Source organism: Perognathus longimembris, chromosome 6, assembly GCF_023159225.1.
Source record: "Perognathus longimembris pacificus isolate PPM17 chromosome 6, ASM2315922v1, whole genome shotgun sequence".
NCBI classification, from domain to species: Eukaryota; Metazoa; Chordata; class Mammalia; order Rodentia; family Heteromyidae; genus Perognathus; species Perognathus longimembris.
Genome location: NC_063166.1, coordinates 2,131,700 through 2,150,362, shown reverse-complemented (window position 1 = coordinate 2,150,362; position 18,663 = coordinate 2,131,700). Strand labels below are relative to the sequence as shown.

General features: G+C 46.2%; 1 protein-coding gene across 4 annotated transcripts in view; it reads left to right on the top strand.

Moving 5' to 3' along the window:
* The window catches only part of LOC125352479 (muscular LMNA interacting protein), a 123,665-nt gene that overhangs the window by 90,413 nt on the left and 14,589 nt on the right, over positions 1 to 18,663 (top strand). For all 4 annotated transcript variants that reach the window (XM_048347610.1, XM_048347611.1, XM_048347609.1 and 1 more), the window contains 2 exons: positions 728 to 772; positions 8,417 to 8,545. In XM_048347610.1, the coding sequence (XP_048203567.1) occupies positions 728 to 772; positions 8,417 to 8,545 (174 nt within the window). The remainder of the gene's footprint in view (positions 1 to 727; positions 773 to 8,416; positions 8,546 to 18,663) is intronic.

Here is an 18,663-nt window from a genome sequence, read left to right as displayed (position 1 = left end):
GGACCGTCAGGCTCCGAGGAGGGGGTTTTCCTTAGTTGCCCGGAACTGCCTGGGATCCATAATGCGTGCCTGGGGTCCGTGGTATTATATTATTATATCGTTCACTTAACAATGGATTAGGGAGGCAGAACTCATGTTAAATGTTCTTTGGAGAATAAATTTTTTTCATAAAAGAAGGAAATTATATTCAGTAAAGTAGGGGACTAGTGACTAAGAGGTAATATTAGCCAGTTTCTAAGGAAAACAATTTCCAAAGCCAAATCATTGCCCTTCTCAAGTCATGAAAATCTTACTCTGGTTTTCCTTTTGTTATAAGAATGCTTTAAGGACAACCAGTTTGGCTTCAATTCTCTGTAAATAAATATCAACCATGTGTGTTTAAGTGAAGTATGGCGTATACAAAAAAATGACAAGCTGAGTGACCTTGAAGAAGTTTTGATGTGTAGTAGAGAGATGTAGGAGATAAGCATTATAAAACCACCATAGGATGTGAGCAATTGAACAAAACATGCAGGAAAAATATTGTGAGTTCATTTACCTAATTGTTTAAAAAAAATCATCTGTTGGTAACCATATTTTTCTTTTCGCTTATCATTTTTACAAAGTCCTGTGCTGGGCTTACATTATTCGAACAATAAAATAACTCCAAAATAATGAAAAAACATGGAGTTGTCATCTTCCTAATTTACTAGTTTCACTAAGTACATCCCTTGCTTCTGTTTTGCAGGCAAACCTTTCGTCGGCCTCCTCTGCCGTGTCTGAGAGCCAGCTGGTACGTAGCGTCTTCCCGGAGCCAGAGCGCTCCTTCTGAAGAGGTTCACTTCACAGGGCAACTTCCTGCGAGGAAGGGAATGTGTGCTCCATGCTGCGGGGTCCAGGTTCTCGTCCTTCAGACACGTACAGAGGCGCTAGTAAAGCTCCATGGAGATAACCATCCCGACACACACACACACGCGTGCACACACACACACTCCCTATCTCCCCCCCACCACCACCACCCCACACACCCGTGCAGTGGCTCTGGAGAAGACTGGGTTGGGTCAGAGGAGAAGCGCCGTGGGGACCCACGGAGGAGAGCTCCGTTCTTGATGTCCTTGACGGTCGAGATCCCGCGGGGATCCGAGGGGACGGCGACAGCTCGGCCCCTGAGGACGCGTCCGGATTGGAGGAAGTGCGCCAGGCGCGAGTCACCAGGGGTGTTCGTGCTCGCAGGATGAAGCTCAGGGCCGCGCAGTCATGGGAAAGACAGATGCAACCCACGCAGGGGGCTTTGAAATGTCTGGTAACCACGCAAGAAGTAAGAGAAACAAGGAAATGTCCGGGGTGCGTTCCATGTAACTGCAGATGAGTGGGATTTCGGCGCATTTTCAGGAGGAAATTGACATGCTTTTGTTTACTTATTTTTTTCTGAGGGCCAAAGTCTTTGAAATGTGAGGCGTGTTTTACATGGATAACAGATAACAAGTCAGGTTGGGCGTGGTGTGCATTGGGCAGCACAGCTCTAAATTCTAAGATCCAGAATTTGTAGATAAAATTTTACAGTAAAGGAATGCTTTTTTTTTTTTTTTTGGCCAGTCCTGGGCCTTGGACTCAGGGCCTGAGCACTGTCCCTGGCTTCTTTTTGCTCAAGGCTAGCACTCTACCACTTGAGCCACAGCGCCCCTTCTGGCCGTTTTCTGTATTTGTGGTGCTGGGGAATGGAACCCAGGGCCTTATGTGTAGGAGGCAACCACTCTTGCCACTAGGCCATATTCCCAGCCCATAAAGGGATGCTTTTTAAAAGTGCTCCCTATTTCTTACTCTTCCTAGTTAGCAAATTTAAGCCATAGGTTTTCTAGATGCCATCCATTAAATATTTTCCTTGTGCCTTCAAACTTTTACTCCCTGAAATATTCTAAATTCTTGAGCAGTAGATCCCTCACGAACAGACGATGAAAATTGCTAGCAGAGCAATTTGACACATAAAAGGACACCAAAGATCACATTCTAAAACAGTTCTTTCCCTCTTTTGTAGCAAAGTTTGGGTGTCTTGACAAAAGAGAACACGATACTTTACTTGTAGTACCGAAAGATGGTAAGAAAAAAACATACCATGAGACCGGAGACGTGGCTCAAGTGGTAGAGCACTTGCTGAGCAAATGCCAGGAACCGAGCGCCAGCCCAGATACTCCCCACGGCCACCCACCCGCCGCCGGCCCGGGCGGGCTTGAGTCTTCAAACAGACGCACTCACTCAAAGCACCTGGGCGTGTGCAGCGGTTTCAGTGTGTAGGGCGCCTTTGAACGCACGTGTGCGGGTCACAGTCGTGCCAGTTGGCTTAGACCAGGACGAGTGCTGGAAGGTGTGTCGGGACACATAACTCTCACACCCCCGCTGACCTCACTGCCGGCTGACGGTGGAGGGGGGAGGGAGGGCGGGGGGGGGACTGCATCTCCTCACCGCGCCCGCGAGAGCTTTCCATGATGCGCTTCCCAGGCTCCTTCAGGAGCGACGCCGTGGTTACCAACGCGGTGACTGGAGGGGTTGCCATGCCAACGGGCATGGTGGGCACCTGGTGCCAGTCAGCCAGCTCCTGCTTTAGACATGGGAATATTGCGATGATTTTGTCCATTTAGACAATAATGATACGTATGTTTTTTTGAGAGAAAGGTATGGAAATCAAAACACGTTTTGCACATATGCACATGGAATTTCACTCCACGCAGAATACAAAATACAAATTTCTACGTCAGCTGATGAAATGTGGTGTGTGTGTGTGTGTGTGTGTGTGTGTGCAGCGTGCTACACCAGGCTAGTTTTTGTGACTATTTCCATGAACTATTTCAAAAGAGCAAATACATTTGTGCTGCACACATCTATGTGTATCTATGATTTTATTAAATTAAGTATAGTAAAAACAAATGCACTAACACCATGTTTTGGCTGATGGAATATCCTGTGTTTGTGTTCTCAAGGGAAAAGTAGGAAGCATTACTTTGACTGATTTTGATGATGAGTCTTTTGTACTTACTTTAGAGCTCTGCTCTTCAAAGAGTTTGACTCTAAAGAGTTCAAGGCATTTATCAACCAAGTTTTAAATTAAATTTTAATCTCAAAATTCCCTTGAGATATAGGTTCATTCATGAAGGGATTATTATCAAGCAAGCTTATCACACACAAAAAATAAACATCTCTTGGAGTGACGTAATTATCCAGTTCAACCACTTTGATTTCTCTCTCAGGACGACAACCCTGGATTTATGCTTCCAAGGAATAGAATAAATCAGAGTGGAAATCACTATATTAATATTGTACATTTTTCTTTAGTGATATGACTTATAAAGAGGTTACCTAATAAAAAACGTAAAACAAGCAGTTCATATTACAGTCATTTGGTTTCCCTTTTAGAGGAGGGACTTACTAACCTAGTAGATTTTTATGTATACAAACGGCATCATGAAACCCACTACAACCTATGAGAAGGCATGGATGGGGTGGCAGGAGAAGAGAGTAAGAAAGAACAATAGAAATACACGCATCTACAAAACTCCCATGATACAACCATAGTGAACGGTAAAAAGAAAGCACGTGACGCGTTGCTGTCGTGGCACAAGCTGACTAACGCAGCACTGTCCTTTTGAAGGTACTAGAGTAGGTCATGGATATGGTGATTTTCGTTTAAGACGTACCCTGCGTCCTTGCTTGCTGCATGCCATTGCATCAGATCGACGCTAGCAGGGACTGTGACCGTCAATGTCACTAATTACAACGTGTGTCCTGTGGCTCAGTTGCAGAATGCCTGACGTAAGCCCTCATGAGCTCCGTGTGCTCCGTGCGTGTGCGTGCGTGTGCGTGCGTGCCTGTGCGTGCCTCTGCATGCGGGTGTTTGCTGTTTCCTCTGGAGGCCCCACACTTTAGTTCTAAGCTCGGGGAGCCCCCACGACACTGGTTTGCTAAGCTGCCTTGTTAGACTCAGCGCGCTGCAGTGCCTGTTCCACCCACTGGAAGGGTCTCTGTGTCCCGGGCAGGGAGTATGGTGCCCGGAATCTCTGGAAGGTGCAGGGGTGATGGGACGTTGTTGCGGTGGAGGCGGAGGGGTCTGCACTGATCACCGCGGTGTTGCTGCCTGCTACTGTTCGCTGTGCTTTACACAGAGGACTCCCTGCTCTGGCCTTAGGCCTCAAGGGAAGGCGAGGGGGGGCTGGGTGCGGGCCCCTGCGCGCGGCGTTTCCTCTGCCGGCTCTGCCGGGCATTTTGGCCTTGTCTGCCGAGTCTGGCGACGCCCTAGGAGCAGGAACCTGGGCCAGGTCAGTCAGGACTCGGAGCCTTTTCCCTGGGAGCAAGGCTCCTGGCAGATTAGACCAGAAGAAGGGGCGCTCTGGCCGCGAGGTCAGCATCTCCCCCACTCCCGAGTGGAGTTGCCCTAGGTCAGGCAGGCCGGGCCGCTGGGCTTGAGCACAGAGCCGGACCCGGGAGCCTGCGCTCCATGACATCGGCCTTGGCTTCTGAACTTGCACGCCGTTCCGAAGGGCTCCCCGCGGTTCTGCACGGCAGGCTGGCTGAGAGCACCCCCACAGTGCATGGGGAATGGGCCCCCGGGCGGGACGCGGGCACCCGGTGCAGGACAGGACGCAGGAGGGAGACGGGTTAAACCCCGAGCTCCAGGAGCCAGCTGCCGGGCCGGCCTGGCCCGTGTGTGCGCATCGAGGGCTCGTGGGATCGCTGCTGCTTAGAGCAGCTTTGGTGGGGAGCTGGTGTCTTCCTCAGGCTCAAAGGCAGCTTCTCCTTGACAGAACACACTGAAGAGCTGTCTTCAGCTCGCCGCGTGCTCTTGCTCTTGCTGTGACCACGGAAACAGTTCAATGTGGTCAGTTTGTATTCTACCATCAATCACGTTTCTTCAGCTGTGGACCATAACTATGGTCCAAGCCCCATGCACATTTATTCTTTATAAAAGTATTACAATTATAATTACAGTTATATATATTATTCAGTGGAGACAGTCTATCTAGGTCATCTATTAGCTAACACTTCAGATTTATGAATAAGTCCATATAAATTTCTTTGGCCCTTCAAATAACTTTCATGTTTCTTTAAAAAGCCCCATCATGCGTGTTACCTTATTGGAGTATCATAATCTCATTGAGGGTTGGTATTATTATTATTATTAATGGGTTGAAGAAAATAAACCCCTCTCAGTTGGATATTTACGATGCAGTGTCAACAGCCCCATAAGAATGGGTGATGTAAAATAAATTTTTTTCAGTATCATGACCTTTATCCTAAACCATAATATGTAGAAATTTTCTTTCAAGCATCCTTTTTTACATTAAAAAAGAATAATTAGTGTCAATAAGCATTGACTAATTGGGGACCTGGGTCAGTTAACCAATGCTACTTTGGTTACTTTGACTTCCTCATTCCCCAGCCTATGATTTTCAGGTTTACTGCTGTGGTCATAGGTGGTTACCAAGCACAGACTATGGGTGGAGGTTATTAGTGTAAGAAGGACATTGCTCTAGATGGGATTGTTTTAGTCTATGGACCGTGGGTTTACTAGGCCAGTGCTGGTTTCTAGCCAGGGGAGTAGTTTCAACTTTCTGTCATAGGATTATTAAGTTCACAGGGATGGTAATAAAAATCAGTGTTTTCAGTGGACCTAGTAACACTGCTCAGGAATACGTGTCTGTGTGGTAGATTGTAAATACAGTAACGAGCAGGCCTAGACGCGGGCCTTCTAACTCAAAATTGTACTGAGTCCCCAGGACCACGCTGCAGCTCTCTACCGCTTGGTATTCCCTTCCTCCAACACAGACTCGGGAATAATTGCCTCTGTTTACCCAAGACTCATTCTTGAATTCTCCAAAAGATGTTATAGCCAACAATGAGCTAGGGATTTTATTATGCATAATAATGACTGATAGGTGAACAGAGGCAGACAAAGTGAAAGAGAAAGAAAGGCCTGGAAAGGAAGAGAAACAATTCCAGACCCCAGGCAGGAGAAAGCGGTGGGATGGGAGAAGGAGGGGCCCTGGGGGAGGGGAAGGCTTCGACAGCAAAAGCCAGGCCTGGACATACCAAGTCCCTGATGGCAGACAGTACAAGGCCCTGAGCCTCCCTTTTAGAAACAGGGAGCGTCTGGAGTCCAGTTGACGTGATTTGCCCTGGGACCGAGTGCTGTTGCGTAGGAGCTGAACGACGTAGACTGTAGTCATCCATGGTTGACTGAGCTGGATAGCAGGCCCTCCGCTAAAGAGCCCGCGTCTCCTGGTCGTCTCTGCGGACGTGTAGTCGCAGGGAAGACCCCGTCTCCCTCGCAAAGCGGCCCCAGGCCATGTCCGGTAGAGGTCTGTTTTGGAGTTGCCAGGGAATTGTTTAGCCCGAGGCACTTCAAAATGTCCTGCTCCTGCGTGGACCTGCTCGCAGTCAGTTCCTCACAGAGAATGGACAGTCACCATCTGGAGAGTCTGCGCGGGACTCATTCTGTATCTCTTGGGCTAGCTTTGAGCACAGGCTCCTTAAAATGGTTTTCCATCTGCATTTGCTTCTCTTGACATCATTAATGTGCCATTCATGTCTACCTTTTGTGAGTCTACCTCTCTGATGGATTCTAAACCAGATAAACATGAAAGAATGAGGCCAGGTGCTGGTGTAATCCCAGCTACTCAGGAGGTTGGGATCAGAGGATTGCGGTTCAAAGCCAACCTGTGCAAGAAAGTCCACAGACTCTCTAATTGTCTCCAATTAACCACCAAAAGTCTAGAAGTGGAGTTGTGGTTCAGATGGTCAGCCTTGAGCGACAAAAAGAGCATTGAGCCTTAAGTGAAAAGCTCAAGGACAGCACCGGGCCTTGAGTTCAGAGACCCAAGACCAGAACTAAAAACAGAAAAGAAAAGAAAAGAAAGGAAGGAAGGAAGGGAGAGGCTGTCAGCAAGCCACGCGGAAGGAGAGTTAGGAAGTCCACAAGTCCAGATCACGGCCCGGCTACCAGACACCTCCCCCGGCACAAGTGGCTGTGGAAATAAGCGAAGTCTGGGCTTTGTTCTCCTGCCGAGTTTATGACAAAATGATGGCTCTCATTCTTATAGACTACACGGTGGGACTTGGTGCATAACTGGATGTAATGTGCCCTTTTTTTTTTCCTTGAGAGAAATCAAAGATTTTTAAGCAGGAGATATTTGTTAGCCTAGGAAAGAAGACATTTTTCCCTTTTCCTCAAGTTGTGTTTCATTACTTGGCACACTCAAGAGAAACAACGAAGGAAATATCAGCTGAACAAAGTATTGCAGAGCAACATTGATTCCAGTCGACATCTATCAGGTGCTTTATAGAGCAGAGAGATGGAGACATCCCCAGCCCCCCTCCCAGGCTCACCCCGGAGCCCCGGAATCAGCGGAGGACAGCTCGTTTGCTGCTTTCCTGAGGGAAATAGCTTCAGGAAGAAGAATCGCCACAACACGCTCCAACAGAAAGAGTGTCACAACTTTCTATTGAGTTTTATGCTTTTGGAAACTTCTCAATCATCTCTGTGACATTTATCAGTGAAACAAGATTTCAGAGTTGGTGAAACATCGTTTCCAAGGGCCCCGAACTACAGTAGCTCTCTCTCTCCTGCCACATTAACATTGAGCACAATTTTACAGATCAGGAGTGATGGATGGATTTGGCTGAGACTCATTTGATCACAAGTGAGCGAAATAACTTCAGTTAGGGAAGAAGAACGTATAAGGAAAGGGAGGCTGTAGGGACCTCAGGACGGGAAACTCGCTGGTGCCAGGGCTGTTTGGGAGCCATTTCTGGAAAGTCCTGTCCCGTTTCCCTGACCTGAACCGCTTCTCCACGCACTTAAACCTTCCCAGTGGACTCGATTTTCAAACTGCATTAAGGTTTCTCGCAGCTCCTGCTCTGATGTATTATTGTTCCAGTCTCCCAAAGTAACTGCAGGGCAATTTGAATCCATGTATCATGGGTTGTAGAAATGACACGCTTAGCCGCCCCGGTTCCATCCTAAGGATTAGCACCGTGGCCCCCGGGGGCCCAGCCCTGTGGATTTAGGGGTCCAGGAAGAGCTTCCAGAAACGGGAAGTTGTCAGAGGCTTAGCGGCTGCTCCCTGGCATGTCACCCAGACCGCACCGCTTCCCCGCCACCAAAGAGGCTCTCCGTGAGCATCCGTGCTGGACGGGATCAACCACGAGAGCCTGGCATTTGGACCCCCTAGTAGGCAGTGTCTAGAACTTGATTGTGGCAACGTGGTCTGATTCTATAACTCGTTAACAATAAGAACCCAGTCACCTCACATTTGCTCTCTGTTTATAAAATTATAGGAAGTGTATATTTTGTGAGGATGGGTAATGACTTGGCAATACTCATGTACTCGTGTTAAGTGGGTTTTCTTTTTTTCTCCCTCATTAACAAGTTAATTTGTCTCTCATAAAGACTAAACCTGGAGTAATTCGCCCGGTGCCTGTGAGATCCAGAATATTCCTGAAGACGGAGGAGGAGGTTTATGAACCCAACCCCTTCAGCCAGTACCTGGGCTTCCGCGGGGGCTTCTCGTCTGAGCAGGCGAGTATGCAATGGCGGCCGTCTGATCGTTTGGTCTGTGCCTATGGATGGAGGAACCTGTGGGGTGTGTGTTAAGAAAATGTCTGCCGGATTGCAGGATTCTTGGTAATGTCAAAGACCAGTTTTGAGCCAGAAGCAGGAAATGTCATGCGACTCCGGGATGAAATGTGGAAGCATCTCAATCCATCTTCTCCCCCGTGTTGTGTTGTTCAAGAGATGGAGACGTTACTCGCGAGGAAGGCATGACACCTCCGCCCGTGGGGCCCTCCCGACGGCGCGGGGTGGTTTCTGGAGTGCTGGCCCCTGGTGTGTCTGATCTGGTAGTGTAGACGGAGCGCCGGAGCGCGGCTGGGCGGGGCATCTCCCCCCCCCCCCCCCCCCCCGCGCAGGGCGGGTCTCAGCCCGCTGCCAGGCGTTTGGCGTGTGTGTGAAGAATCAGTGTGCCGCTTTTCTAAAACGCGCTGTGCAAGAAATAAGGGAAGGTGCCAACGAAGGCTTTCCAAAGTCGTGGGGAAAACAAGACCGAACACGCATGCAGACCCAGAGCTTCAAAAATGACCCCAAAGGGAAAGCTCCAATCTCTCTTATTAAATTAACAAGCAACAACTAGGCATGGACTCTCCAGTTTTTATCTCATATATTATTAAGTGACAGGCAAGGTAAGATGCTCAGAAAATGGAAAGCGATCCCACTTTACAGTGCGCCGTGGGATATACTCGCAGGGAACGGCGTGTGCGCTCTGAACGCCTGGCGTTTCGGAGTAATGGAAAGCGCGCTTGGCCTTGGAGCTCTGTGGAGTTCTATGGAGCTCGCTCCAGCTCCGCGGCCCGGGTTGTGGCTTCCCCGCTCCGGGCTCCAGTTCCTCGGGGTTCACTCAGATACCTTCTGGGGGGTGGCACTAGGATTTCAGCACGGACCTTCGCATGGGCTAGGTAGGTGCTCTACCCCTTGAGCCAGGGCCCCTAGCACTGGATTCCTTAAACTCTAAAATTTACTAGCCTTTAACATTAAGCCCGTAATTAATCTTGACAGTACCTGAACTTCCGCTGTATCTCGGAGAAAGTTCATGATAAGTACTTTATCGTGATGAATGCTGAATGTCTGATTAATAGTGTAGATAAAGCCAGGGCTGGCAGGCTCGCCCCTGTGATCACAGCTGCCTGTGGGGTTGAAGCAGGAAGATCACTTGAGGACGTGAGTTTGAGACCAGCTTGGGCAATATTGTGAGGGCCAGTTTCAAAGCAGAGAAGAAAACAGAGATAGACGTGCTTTCCATTTGCTTATATGTACTTTGTGATAGGTTTTTCCTGGTTTGAAATGTAAGTTTGAAAGTTTTAGACTGTATTAATATAATTAAAATGGTAATGAGAGGCAATTAGTTGTAGCTTGGTGGAATAAAATATGATCTTCAATTAAATAGACATATGTTATTGACACATAAGTTATCTTGATTAATTCTACACATCACAGAAATGGAAAATACTCTGTCATGGCCCAAAACACTTATGAGGTAAATATGTATTGCATGCAGAATATGAATATCTTAGAGGCTCAGCATGAAGTTTTAGATAGCATCAGATCATTACAAAAAGCTTGGAAATAATCTAGCATTTATATGAAAAACCAAATGGGACCCGCTAAAATAATTTTCACCTATCCATGCAAATTAAATCCCATACATTAGGACCTAATGCTATCTAACAGTAACTTTGTTCTTTGTAGAATTTTAAACTTGTGCCTTTGGCTTTGAGACCGTGTGCTGGTAGAATAGCAGGTTAAACTCCCACAGTGTGTGGTCATCCATTGTCTTCAGGAAGGATGAAATCCAGGCGGGAGGGCAGGAAGTTCCTGGCGTCAAGGAGAATGGCCGTTGACTACCATTGCTTTTCCCAATTCTATGACAAGTTCAACGTTTTCTTTGTCTCAGAAAACTATTTAGGCAAATCCATTTATCTCCAGATTGTTTGTTGATAATGCCACCTGTTTTGCAAATATCAAGTGGCCCCGGGCATGTTTTCAACTGACTTATTCTTGCTTGGATCCACATTTGAATGGGGCACAATAGAGGTCCCAGGTCTTCAGAATAGAAGAATTGAATGTTTGGCATGGCTACTTAAAAGTCGTTTCCAAGCTGGGCACTGGTGGCTCGCATCTGTCATCCTAGCTACTCAGGGGGCTCAGGGTTCGAAGCCAGCCCCGCCAGACCAATCTGAGCCTTGTCTCCAGTGAAACAGCCAAATGCCAGAAGTAGAGGTAGAGTGCCACCCCTGAGTGGAAAAATGCCCGTGAGAGCACCAGGCCCTCCCTGAGTTCAAGCCCCAGCGACACACACACACACACACACACACTCACACCGGGCTTCCTAAGGTCCCTGGGAGCCGTATTCCCTCGGCACCGGTGCGTCCGCCTCCCTCTCCCCCCCCCCCCCCACCCGCAGAGCTCCAGCAGAGGCGGAGGCCAGAGGCAGCTGGCACGGAGGGGGGTGGAGGCCTGCGTGGCGGCGGCTGGTTTATTAGCTCAGCAGTGCCACGCCACCGGAACTCCCGCCCAGGGAAGCGACTCCCACCTGCTTCCAGTCCCCTCGGTGCTCTCGCTCGCGCGGCTGCCACAGAGCAAATTGAACGGTTTCAAACGTGGTCACCTCACCCGCCCATGGAATAGGAAATCCAGGCCAGCCGGGATCCAGGCCAGGCCAGTCGCCAGGCAGCCGGGCCAAACGGAGACGGCTCCCACGCACGGGCCGGCTCGCACCGGGACGGAGGCGTTGGATGGGATTGTTAAGTCAATAAACTCTGCCTCGCGGATTCTCTCCTGTGAAATACGACTTCAAAACGCGGTAACAAAATGTCAGACGCGAAAGATGATGAGGCCAGGCAGAGATGTAGTTGTTGTGGCTTAAAGAGGCACAGCTGGGAAGGCTTCGCGCCGATTATGAGCTGAACATTCGCCTGGCAGCCGCTTTGCGGTGCTAAAAGGCACGCGTGAAAACAAACGTATTAATCTAGTCACAGAGACGTAGGAGTGAACGATTTCTACATCAGAATAGCCTAGGCCAACAAGCAGCATTCTGTGGTCGATAGATTGTTTTCAAAAGTCTCTTCGTGAGTAGGATGCTTTTCTGAAATGATCTCCAAGTCCATTCGTGTAACACTTTCTGGTCTTTTTGAGTGATTGCAAAATATCTTCACATCTCAAGCATTCGAATTTCAAGGAAGATGATGTCATTTGAAACAGCCTTCTATTGTGAATCCAAGGCAGAGTTAGCCAACACTGAAACACACTGGGCAAATGGATCTCTGGGAGAGGAAGGGTTCTAGAAAATCGATTCTTGGAGGGGAATAAGGGTATTAAAGAGCTGGGTGATTTTTTTTTTAGTTTTTTTTTTGACTACTTGTGAGTGTGAACAATATAGCAATTGTTTTGTGATCCTTTTATTGTATCCAACTAGGTAAAGAGAATTTCTACATTGAAGATCTTCATTTTAATATAAGCAGCAATAGCAAACTTTTCAGCCACATAAACATAGACTATGTCATATACAAAATGTTGTATAAGATATTTCTAGGTAAACTATCATGTAAAATTTCAATTTCTTTACAAATTAATAGTTCAGCCCACACACTTAGCTAGGTTTTTAACTTTCTTAACACCCTCAGAAGCCATAGAAAGTGGTTTGGATAGAACTAAAGGGAGCATCTTATTTTCTTTGATTTTTCCAGAAAGTCGGGAAAATATTTTCCCTTTTCCCATTAAAACAAATAATAGTGCCCAGCATGTATTCCTCAAATTTTATTTTTCCTTCTAATGTGTTTCCTTAGGGGTGGGAACATGCTTTTGTGTTAAATGGCCATTTAGCAAAATTCTTCCACGCTGTTCACAAAGAACATAAAAAGATAATTACAGGGAATTTTCTTCGTTGTGGTTTTTTTGTTTCTTCATTTCTTCTGAGACAATTTGATTCTGCTCCCTACCAAATGCTCTTTGATATTCAGGTTGTAGGTGGTATGAGTGACTCGAATTCTGTCTGATGACTTAAACCGTCTCTCGGCTGAGGCCTTCAGCATCGCTGCCTTACACCACTGTTGTGGTAGTAGTATTTAGGCAAACCCCTTTGTCACTGGGGAGACAGACAGTTATTGACTTTTCTTCTGAATGATCCTGGCTTTGTCCAAAATGGCTGTGTTTCAACATTTGTTTTTTCCAACAAAGGCAGTCGATTCTCTTCTGTCATAAATTTATCTTTCATCAGAGCTAACCTTTTACTAAGAAATGGATTTCAGTTAAAATGCGATGCAAAACCTTTTTTACTCTATAGAAATGTAACAATGTCTGGCTAGTGTGTTTTTTCTTGTCTGTGTTTCTTTTACCCGAAAGGGAGAAACTGAGATTTCTTATGGGGTCGCCCTCATTTTGGAAGGTTTACGATGAGTCTCCTTCACATTTTATTAATCTCATCCTTCTTTATGCCTGAATAATGCCCCGTATTTTTTTTTCAATTCATTCGTCTGTAGACAGGTAGCTAGCCTGATCCCATAAAGTTACTCTTACGATAAATAACAGCAATGAACATGGTTGTGCCCGAATCTTTATCAGAAACGGACCTCTGCCCTTTTGGGAAGACACTTAGGATCAGAACACTGGGTGGACTCCTTCTGCCATGTATTCATGATAAAAGGGGCTCATTGCAGTATTCTCATAGATCCATGGGGTGTTCCTCCCTCATCCTCCCTTACCCCTTCTTAAACAATCTCAGCCTGTGTCTTTGTTCTGTCCTCATGCATGTGTATCAAGTACTTCCACCTCTTCACTCTCTCCCTTTGGCTGGATCCCACACCCCAGCAATCCCCGTGCAATCCTCCCGTCATCCATCCGTGTGTGACACACATGTGCTATTTGTTTGTCTCAGTCTGGGTTCTTTCCTTTAACACGATGATCTCCAGTTCCTTCCATTTTCCTGCAAATGATGCTATTTCATTCTTCTTTATGACTGAATAACATTCATTGTGCACGTGGGTGCTATATCAGTTCTATCCGGTCATAGGTGGAGACGTACCTGGGCTGGTTCTGTAATTTGGCCAGGTGAATCATGTACGATGGACATAGGTATGAAGGGATCTCGTCTGGATATGGTTGGCCTGCTTTTGCCTTTCTGAGGATTCTCCATACTAATTTCCACAGCAGTGGTGCTATGGAATGCTCCTTTGGCTTCAAGTCCTTTACAGTATTTGTTGTCTTTTTGTTTTCTGGGTGATAGCTATACTGGCTGGTCTGCGGTGGAATCTCAGTGTAGCTTTGATTTGTTATTCCCGGACAGTCAAAGTGATTGAACATGTTTTTGGATAGATTTTTGGCCGTTTCAATGTCATTTGAAAAGCGTGAGTTGCCTGTTTATTGTTTGGCTTATTTGTTCTTTCAGTATTTAAGGTTTTAGTTCACAATCTGTAGTGAGTGTTAATCACCAGGAATATGAACAGCTGGCCAAGGTTTATGTCCATTCCAGATCAAAGTTATCTCTTCATTCTGTTCATTATTTCTTTTGCTGCATGAAAGCTTTTAATTTGGTGTGAGCCCATTAGTCAGCGCTTGACATTATTTCCAGAACCACTGGCGTTCTGTTCAGAATCTCCTTCTCTTAATTGTTCCTCCTGTGGTTTTCTATAGGCAATTCCACCTATTAAGATTTACTTTAAGGTCTTTGACCTGCTCTAAGTTTGTTTTGTAGTATATGCAATAGGGAGCCAGCTCCCAGTCGTCTGTTCAGATCCTCTTAGTTTCTTTGGAGATTCTGTCATGAAAATATCACAGCTATGGAAATAACCGTGTGGATTTTGTTATATCTCTGTGCAGTGAAGGCTTTGCTGACTTGCATATGTTGAGCTGTGCTTTCATTCATGCGCAAAAGCAATTTGATCCTGGGACACGCTCTTTTTGTTGTGTTGTTAAATGCTGTTTCTATCTATTTTATCATGGATTTTTTTTTTTTTTGTAATGAGCTTATTGAGGAAGTCTGTCTATAGTTTTTGGTTTACATTTTTCTTTTTCCTTGTATCCATATCCACGTTTCACATCAGTGTTGACTTTGTAGGATGACTTTATTTTTTTATTTTTTATTTTTTGCCAGTCCTGGGCCTTGGACTCAGGGCCTGAGCACTGTCCCTGGCTTCTTCCCGCTCAAGGCTAGCACTCTGCCACTTGAGCCACAGCGCCGCTTCTGGCGGTTTTCTGTATATGTGGTGCTGGGGAATCGAACCTAGGGCCTCGTGTATCCGAGGCAGGCACTCTTGCCACTAGGCTATATCCCCAGCCCCTGTAGGATGACTTTAGATGCGCGTCTTCCATTTCTTCGTGGAACGGCTTGGTGAGCGCCAGCGTTGTCTATTACGGCCGGCAGAATTCAGCAGCCAGTACGTCTAGTCTTGGTTTTTCCTTTTAGTTGGATTCTCTGAGTCACTCCTTCAGTCTGAACCCTCGTTTATATCCTTACCATCCAACTTTGGAAGGTCATAATGTGTTAAGGAATTGATCCATTTCTTTGAGGTTTTCATTTTAATAAAAGTTTTCAAAGCGATCCATGCTGATCCTCTGCATTTCAGTATAGTATTTGCTGTAATATCTCCATATTCTTCTTTTAAGAAAATCATTTCAGTCTTGTAGGTTTCTTTTGACTAGTGTGGTTTAATGGCTTTTCCCTCTTGTTTCTATTTGCAAAGTCTCATTGATACTTTGTGGTGTTTTTTGGCTCCTATTCTTCTTTAAAAATTTTGATTCTCATCTTCATTATTTCTTTCTGTGTACTAATCTTAGTTACGGCTCCTTCTTATTTTCCGAAGACCTTGGCTGCGTCATGAGGTTATTCATTTGAGATAAGTGAAGACTTGGTTTTCAGCACAGGCACCCGTGGGTTCCAACTTCCCTCTTAGAACTGCCCTGTCTCCGTCTTCCATGCTCGGGAGAGCCCCGGTCTCAGACAGTGTGCCCTGGGTGGGGCCGGGGTTCGCACAGCCCTGAGTCTTCCAGACCTCCGCCCTCACCTCCTCCCTCTGGCTCCGCTGCCTGCCTTGGTCAGGCTGGCTGCGCGGTGGCCTCCCGGCACGAGTGACGGCCTGGCCCTTGGCCTCTCTGCTCTGTGAAGGGAGCGCAGCCTGGCTGCTAGGGCTGCAGCCTTTGGCTTTTCTGCTCCTGGGAAAGAGGGGAACAGGGTGACGGAACTGGCAGGGGGACCGCGGCTCTGTGTGGCCGGGGAAACCTGGCCTCCTCACTGGACTTGTTTCATCTTAGAAAACCCAGGTAGCAATCCACCACGTAGTTGTCCTTTTTTTATTTTATTTATTTAATTACCTTGTTCTAGCCCTGGGGCTTGAATTTGGGGCTGGGCCACCATTTATGGCTCTTGTGTTTTTGGTGGTGCTTAATTAGAGATCAAAGTCTCACAAGCTTTCCGGCCTGGCTGGCTTCAGACGGCGACGCTCGGATCTCTGTCCGCTGGGATGACAGGCGTGAGCTCCGCGGCCCGATCGCTCACGCGCTCAAACGGGACCCACGCAGTAATACGCACTCTTGGTTTCTGAAAAAAGAGTAATGTCATTATGTCTAAAAGAAGTTTCTGTTTTCAACTCGCTGAAGTCTAATCAATAAATAAAAATCACGTGCTTTGAAGGAGCACGGTGTGGTAATTTTTCTAACACATGCACGGTTTGTCTATACAAGCCATATATATACATATATATACCATACACACCACATATATACCACACAAACATATATACCAAACGTGCCACATATACACCATATTACACACACACACACACACGTACACACACCATAACCGGGTTGCTCAAGCCACGCACAGCGTGCTGGGGGAAGGCAGGGGCCCTTCCCACGTGCGCTCCTGATACAGCCCCAGCCGCCGCATTGCCTGAGAATGTGGTCTGTGCGTCAGTTCCCTCACCCAGAGGCTCTCGCGTGGGTTCTTACCCAGGCCGCAGTGCACTTGCAGGCTGATGAGGAAATGCGCGGTGAAAATCTCCAGACACTTGAACGCGCGTGTGATTTTAAATGTTCATTGGCACACCTTTGAAGTACCCATCATTTAGGGTGAAACCAGTTAAACGCCTTGCTACCTGAGCAGTGAGGGGATTCTGCATGCGGTGGCTCACGCCTGTAGTCCCGGCGACTCAGGAGGCTGAGATCTGAGGATTGCAATTTGAAACCAGCCTGGGCAGGAAGAGACTCTTACCTCCACTTGAGCACCAAGAACGCCTAAAGTTGGGCTGTGGCTTGAGTGGCAGAGCAGTCAGTAGCCTTGAGCAAAAACACTCAGGGACAGTGCCTAGGCATTAGTTCAAGCCCCAGGACTAGCCCTCTCCCACCAAAAATAAAAAGGCTTCATTAACAAGAAATTATGCCACATGTTCAAAATTAAGAGACCTAATGAATTGGATCGCCCTTCGTGTTATAGATAATGTCTTATGTTTTAGTGATTTGGGCATCTTGTGATGATATACTCAGCCCTCTTCACTTTTATTTCCTGCACCTTTTTGTGTCATAGATTAAAATCTTTGCCCAGGCCAGGATTATTCTAAATCCTTTTTTTTTTCCTGTTTCATCTGGGTGGTTTCAGAGTTTCCCAGGCCGTATGTACTTAAGTCTTTTATCCATTTTGGTAATTATTGTGCATGGTGTGGGATCAGGGTCTAATTTCGTTCCCTGGCAGGTGGCTCTCATTTCTAAGCAACTGTCCTAGAAGTGCTACTGTCCCCCTGTTCATGACCTTGTGACCTTGGGAAGATCAGCTGACCAATCATAATGGGCTGATTGACTTAGGTGGTAGTTCTCTACGCCATTCCACTTGTTGCTATATCCGTCTTAATGCCAGGACTCCACTGTTTTGTTTCCTATAGCTTTGTCATGTATTTTGATGTCAGATAGAATGATATTTCTCATCCCCGAAACAAAGGTATTTGAATTGTTTTGGGGATCATAGAATTGAGAGCATTTTTAATGTTGTCTACTTAGCTTGTTTATATATTTTGATTTTTTCTATCATAACCATCTGCTATCTTATAATAATATGTAAGCTTAAAAATGATAAGGAGCTACAACTTGAAAAAAAGTAAACTTTCTATTTGTTTTTTTTTTCTTTTTTTTTGGCCAGTCCTGGGCCTTGGACTCAGGGCCTGAGCCACTGTCCCTGGCTTCCTTTTGTTCAAGGCTAGCACTCTGCCACTTGAGCCACAGCGCCACTTCTGGCCATTTTCTGTATATGTGGTGCTGGGGAATCGAACCCAGGGCCTCATGTATAGGAGGCAAGCTCTCTTGCCACTAGGCCATATCCCCAGCCCTAAACTTTCTATTTGGGAAGAGGTAATGAAATCATTATTCTTAAGACTATTATATATTAAAAGGCATGAAATATAGTTAAAACATTATTTTAAAGCAAAATTTTAACTCTAGTATGCTTAATAAGTGAACAAAGTAGAATGCAAATCAACTATCAAAGAATCCAAATTGGAAAATTCAACAATAAGAAACAATACAGAAGAATTCAGAGAACCTACCAGTTAGAGAGATTGCTTTATTGTTTATATATGAGAGAGAAGTAAGAGGAAAGAATTCATAAAGACTGAGGAACTACAGCTAGAAACACAAAATCTACTGAAACCATAAATTAGAAATGCAGTCTTTGAGAAACTGCATAAAATTGCTCACTTTAAAAGAGAATGTTAACAACAAAGGGGAAACTATAAAATACAAAACAAACCTAGAAACATTCATCCTACGAAGAATATTAGAAATATAAGGCTGGTTTTTCTCCACCTTGTGCGAGCGAATTTGAAGATCTAATTATATTTCCAATTGTAACAAAACCACATATTATTCCCCAAACATAATTTCCTAGAATATATGAGCAAAAAAGCCCAGTAGGACAATTGCCCGACACAAAGCAAACCAAACCAAACAAAACATAGCCAGGACAGGTGGATCAACGGGGGGGTTTTCATGTTGTGCAGTTCAACAGTCGCGTTCGGGATAGGAGTGACCCCCGTCATGCAGAGAGGTGTTTGTGCGGCAAGTTGTGTGTCACCGTCCCAGGCGACGGCACGGCGCTCTGGTTGCCT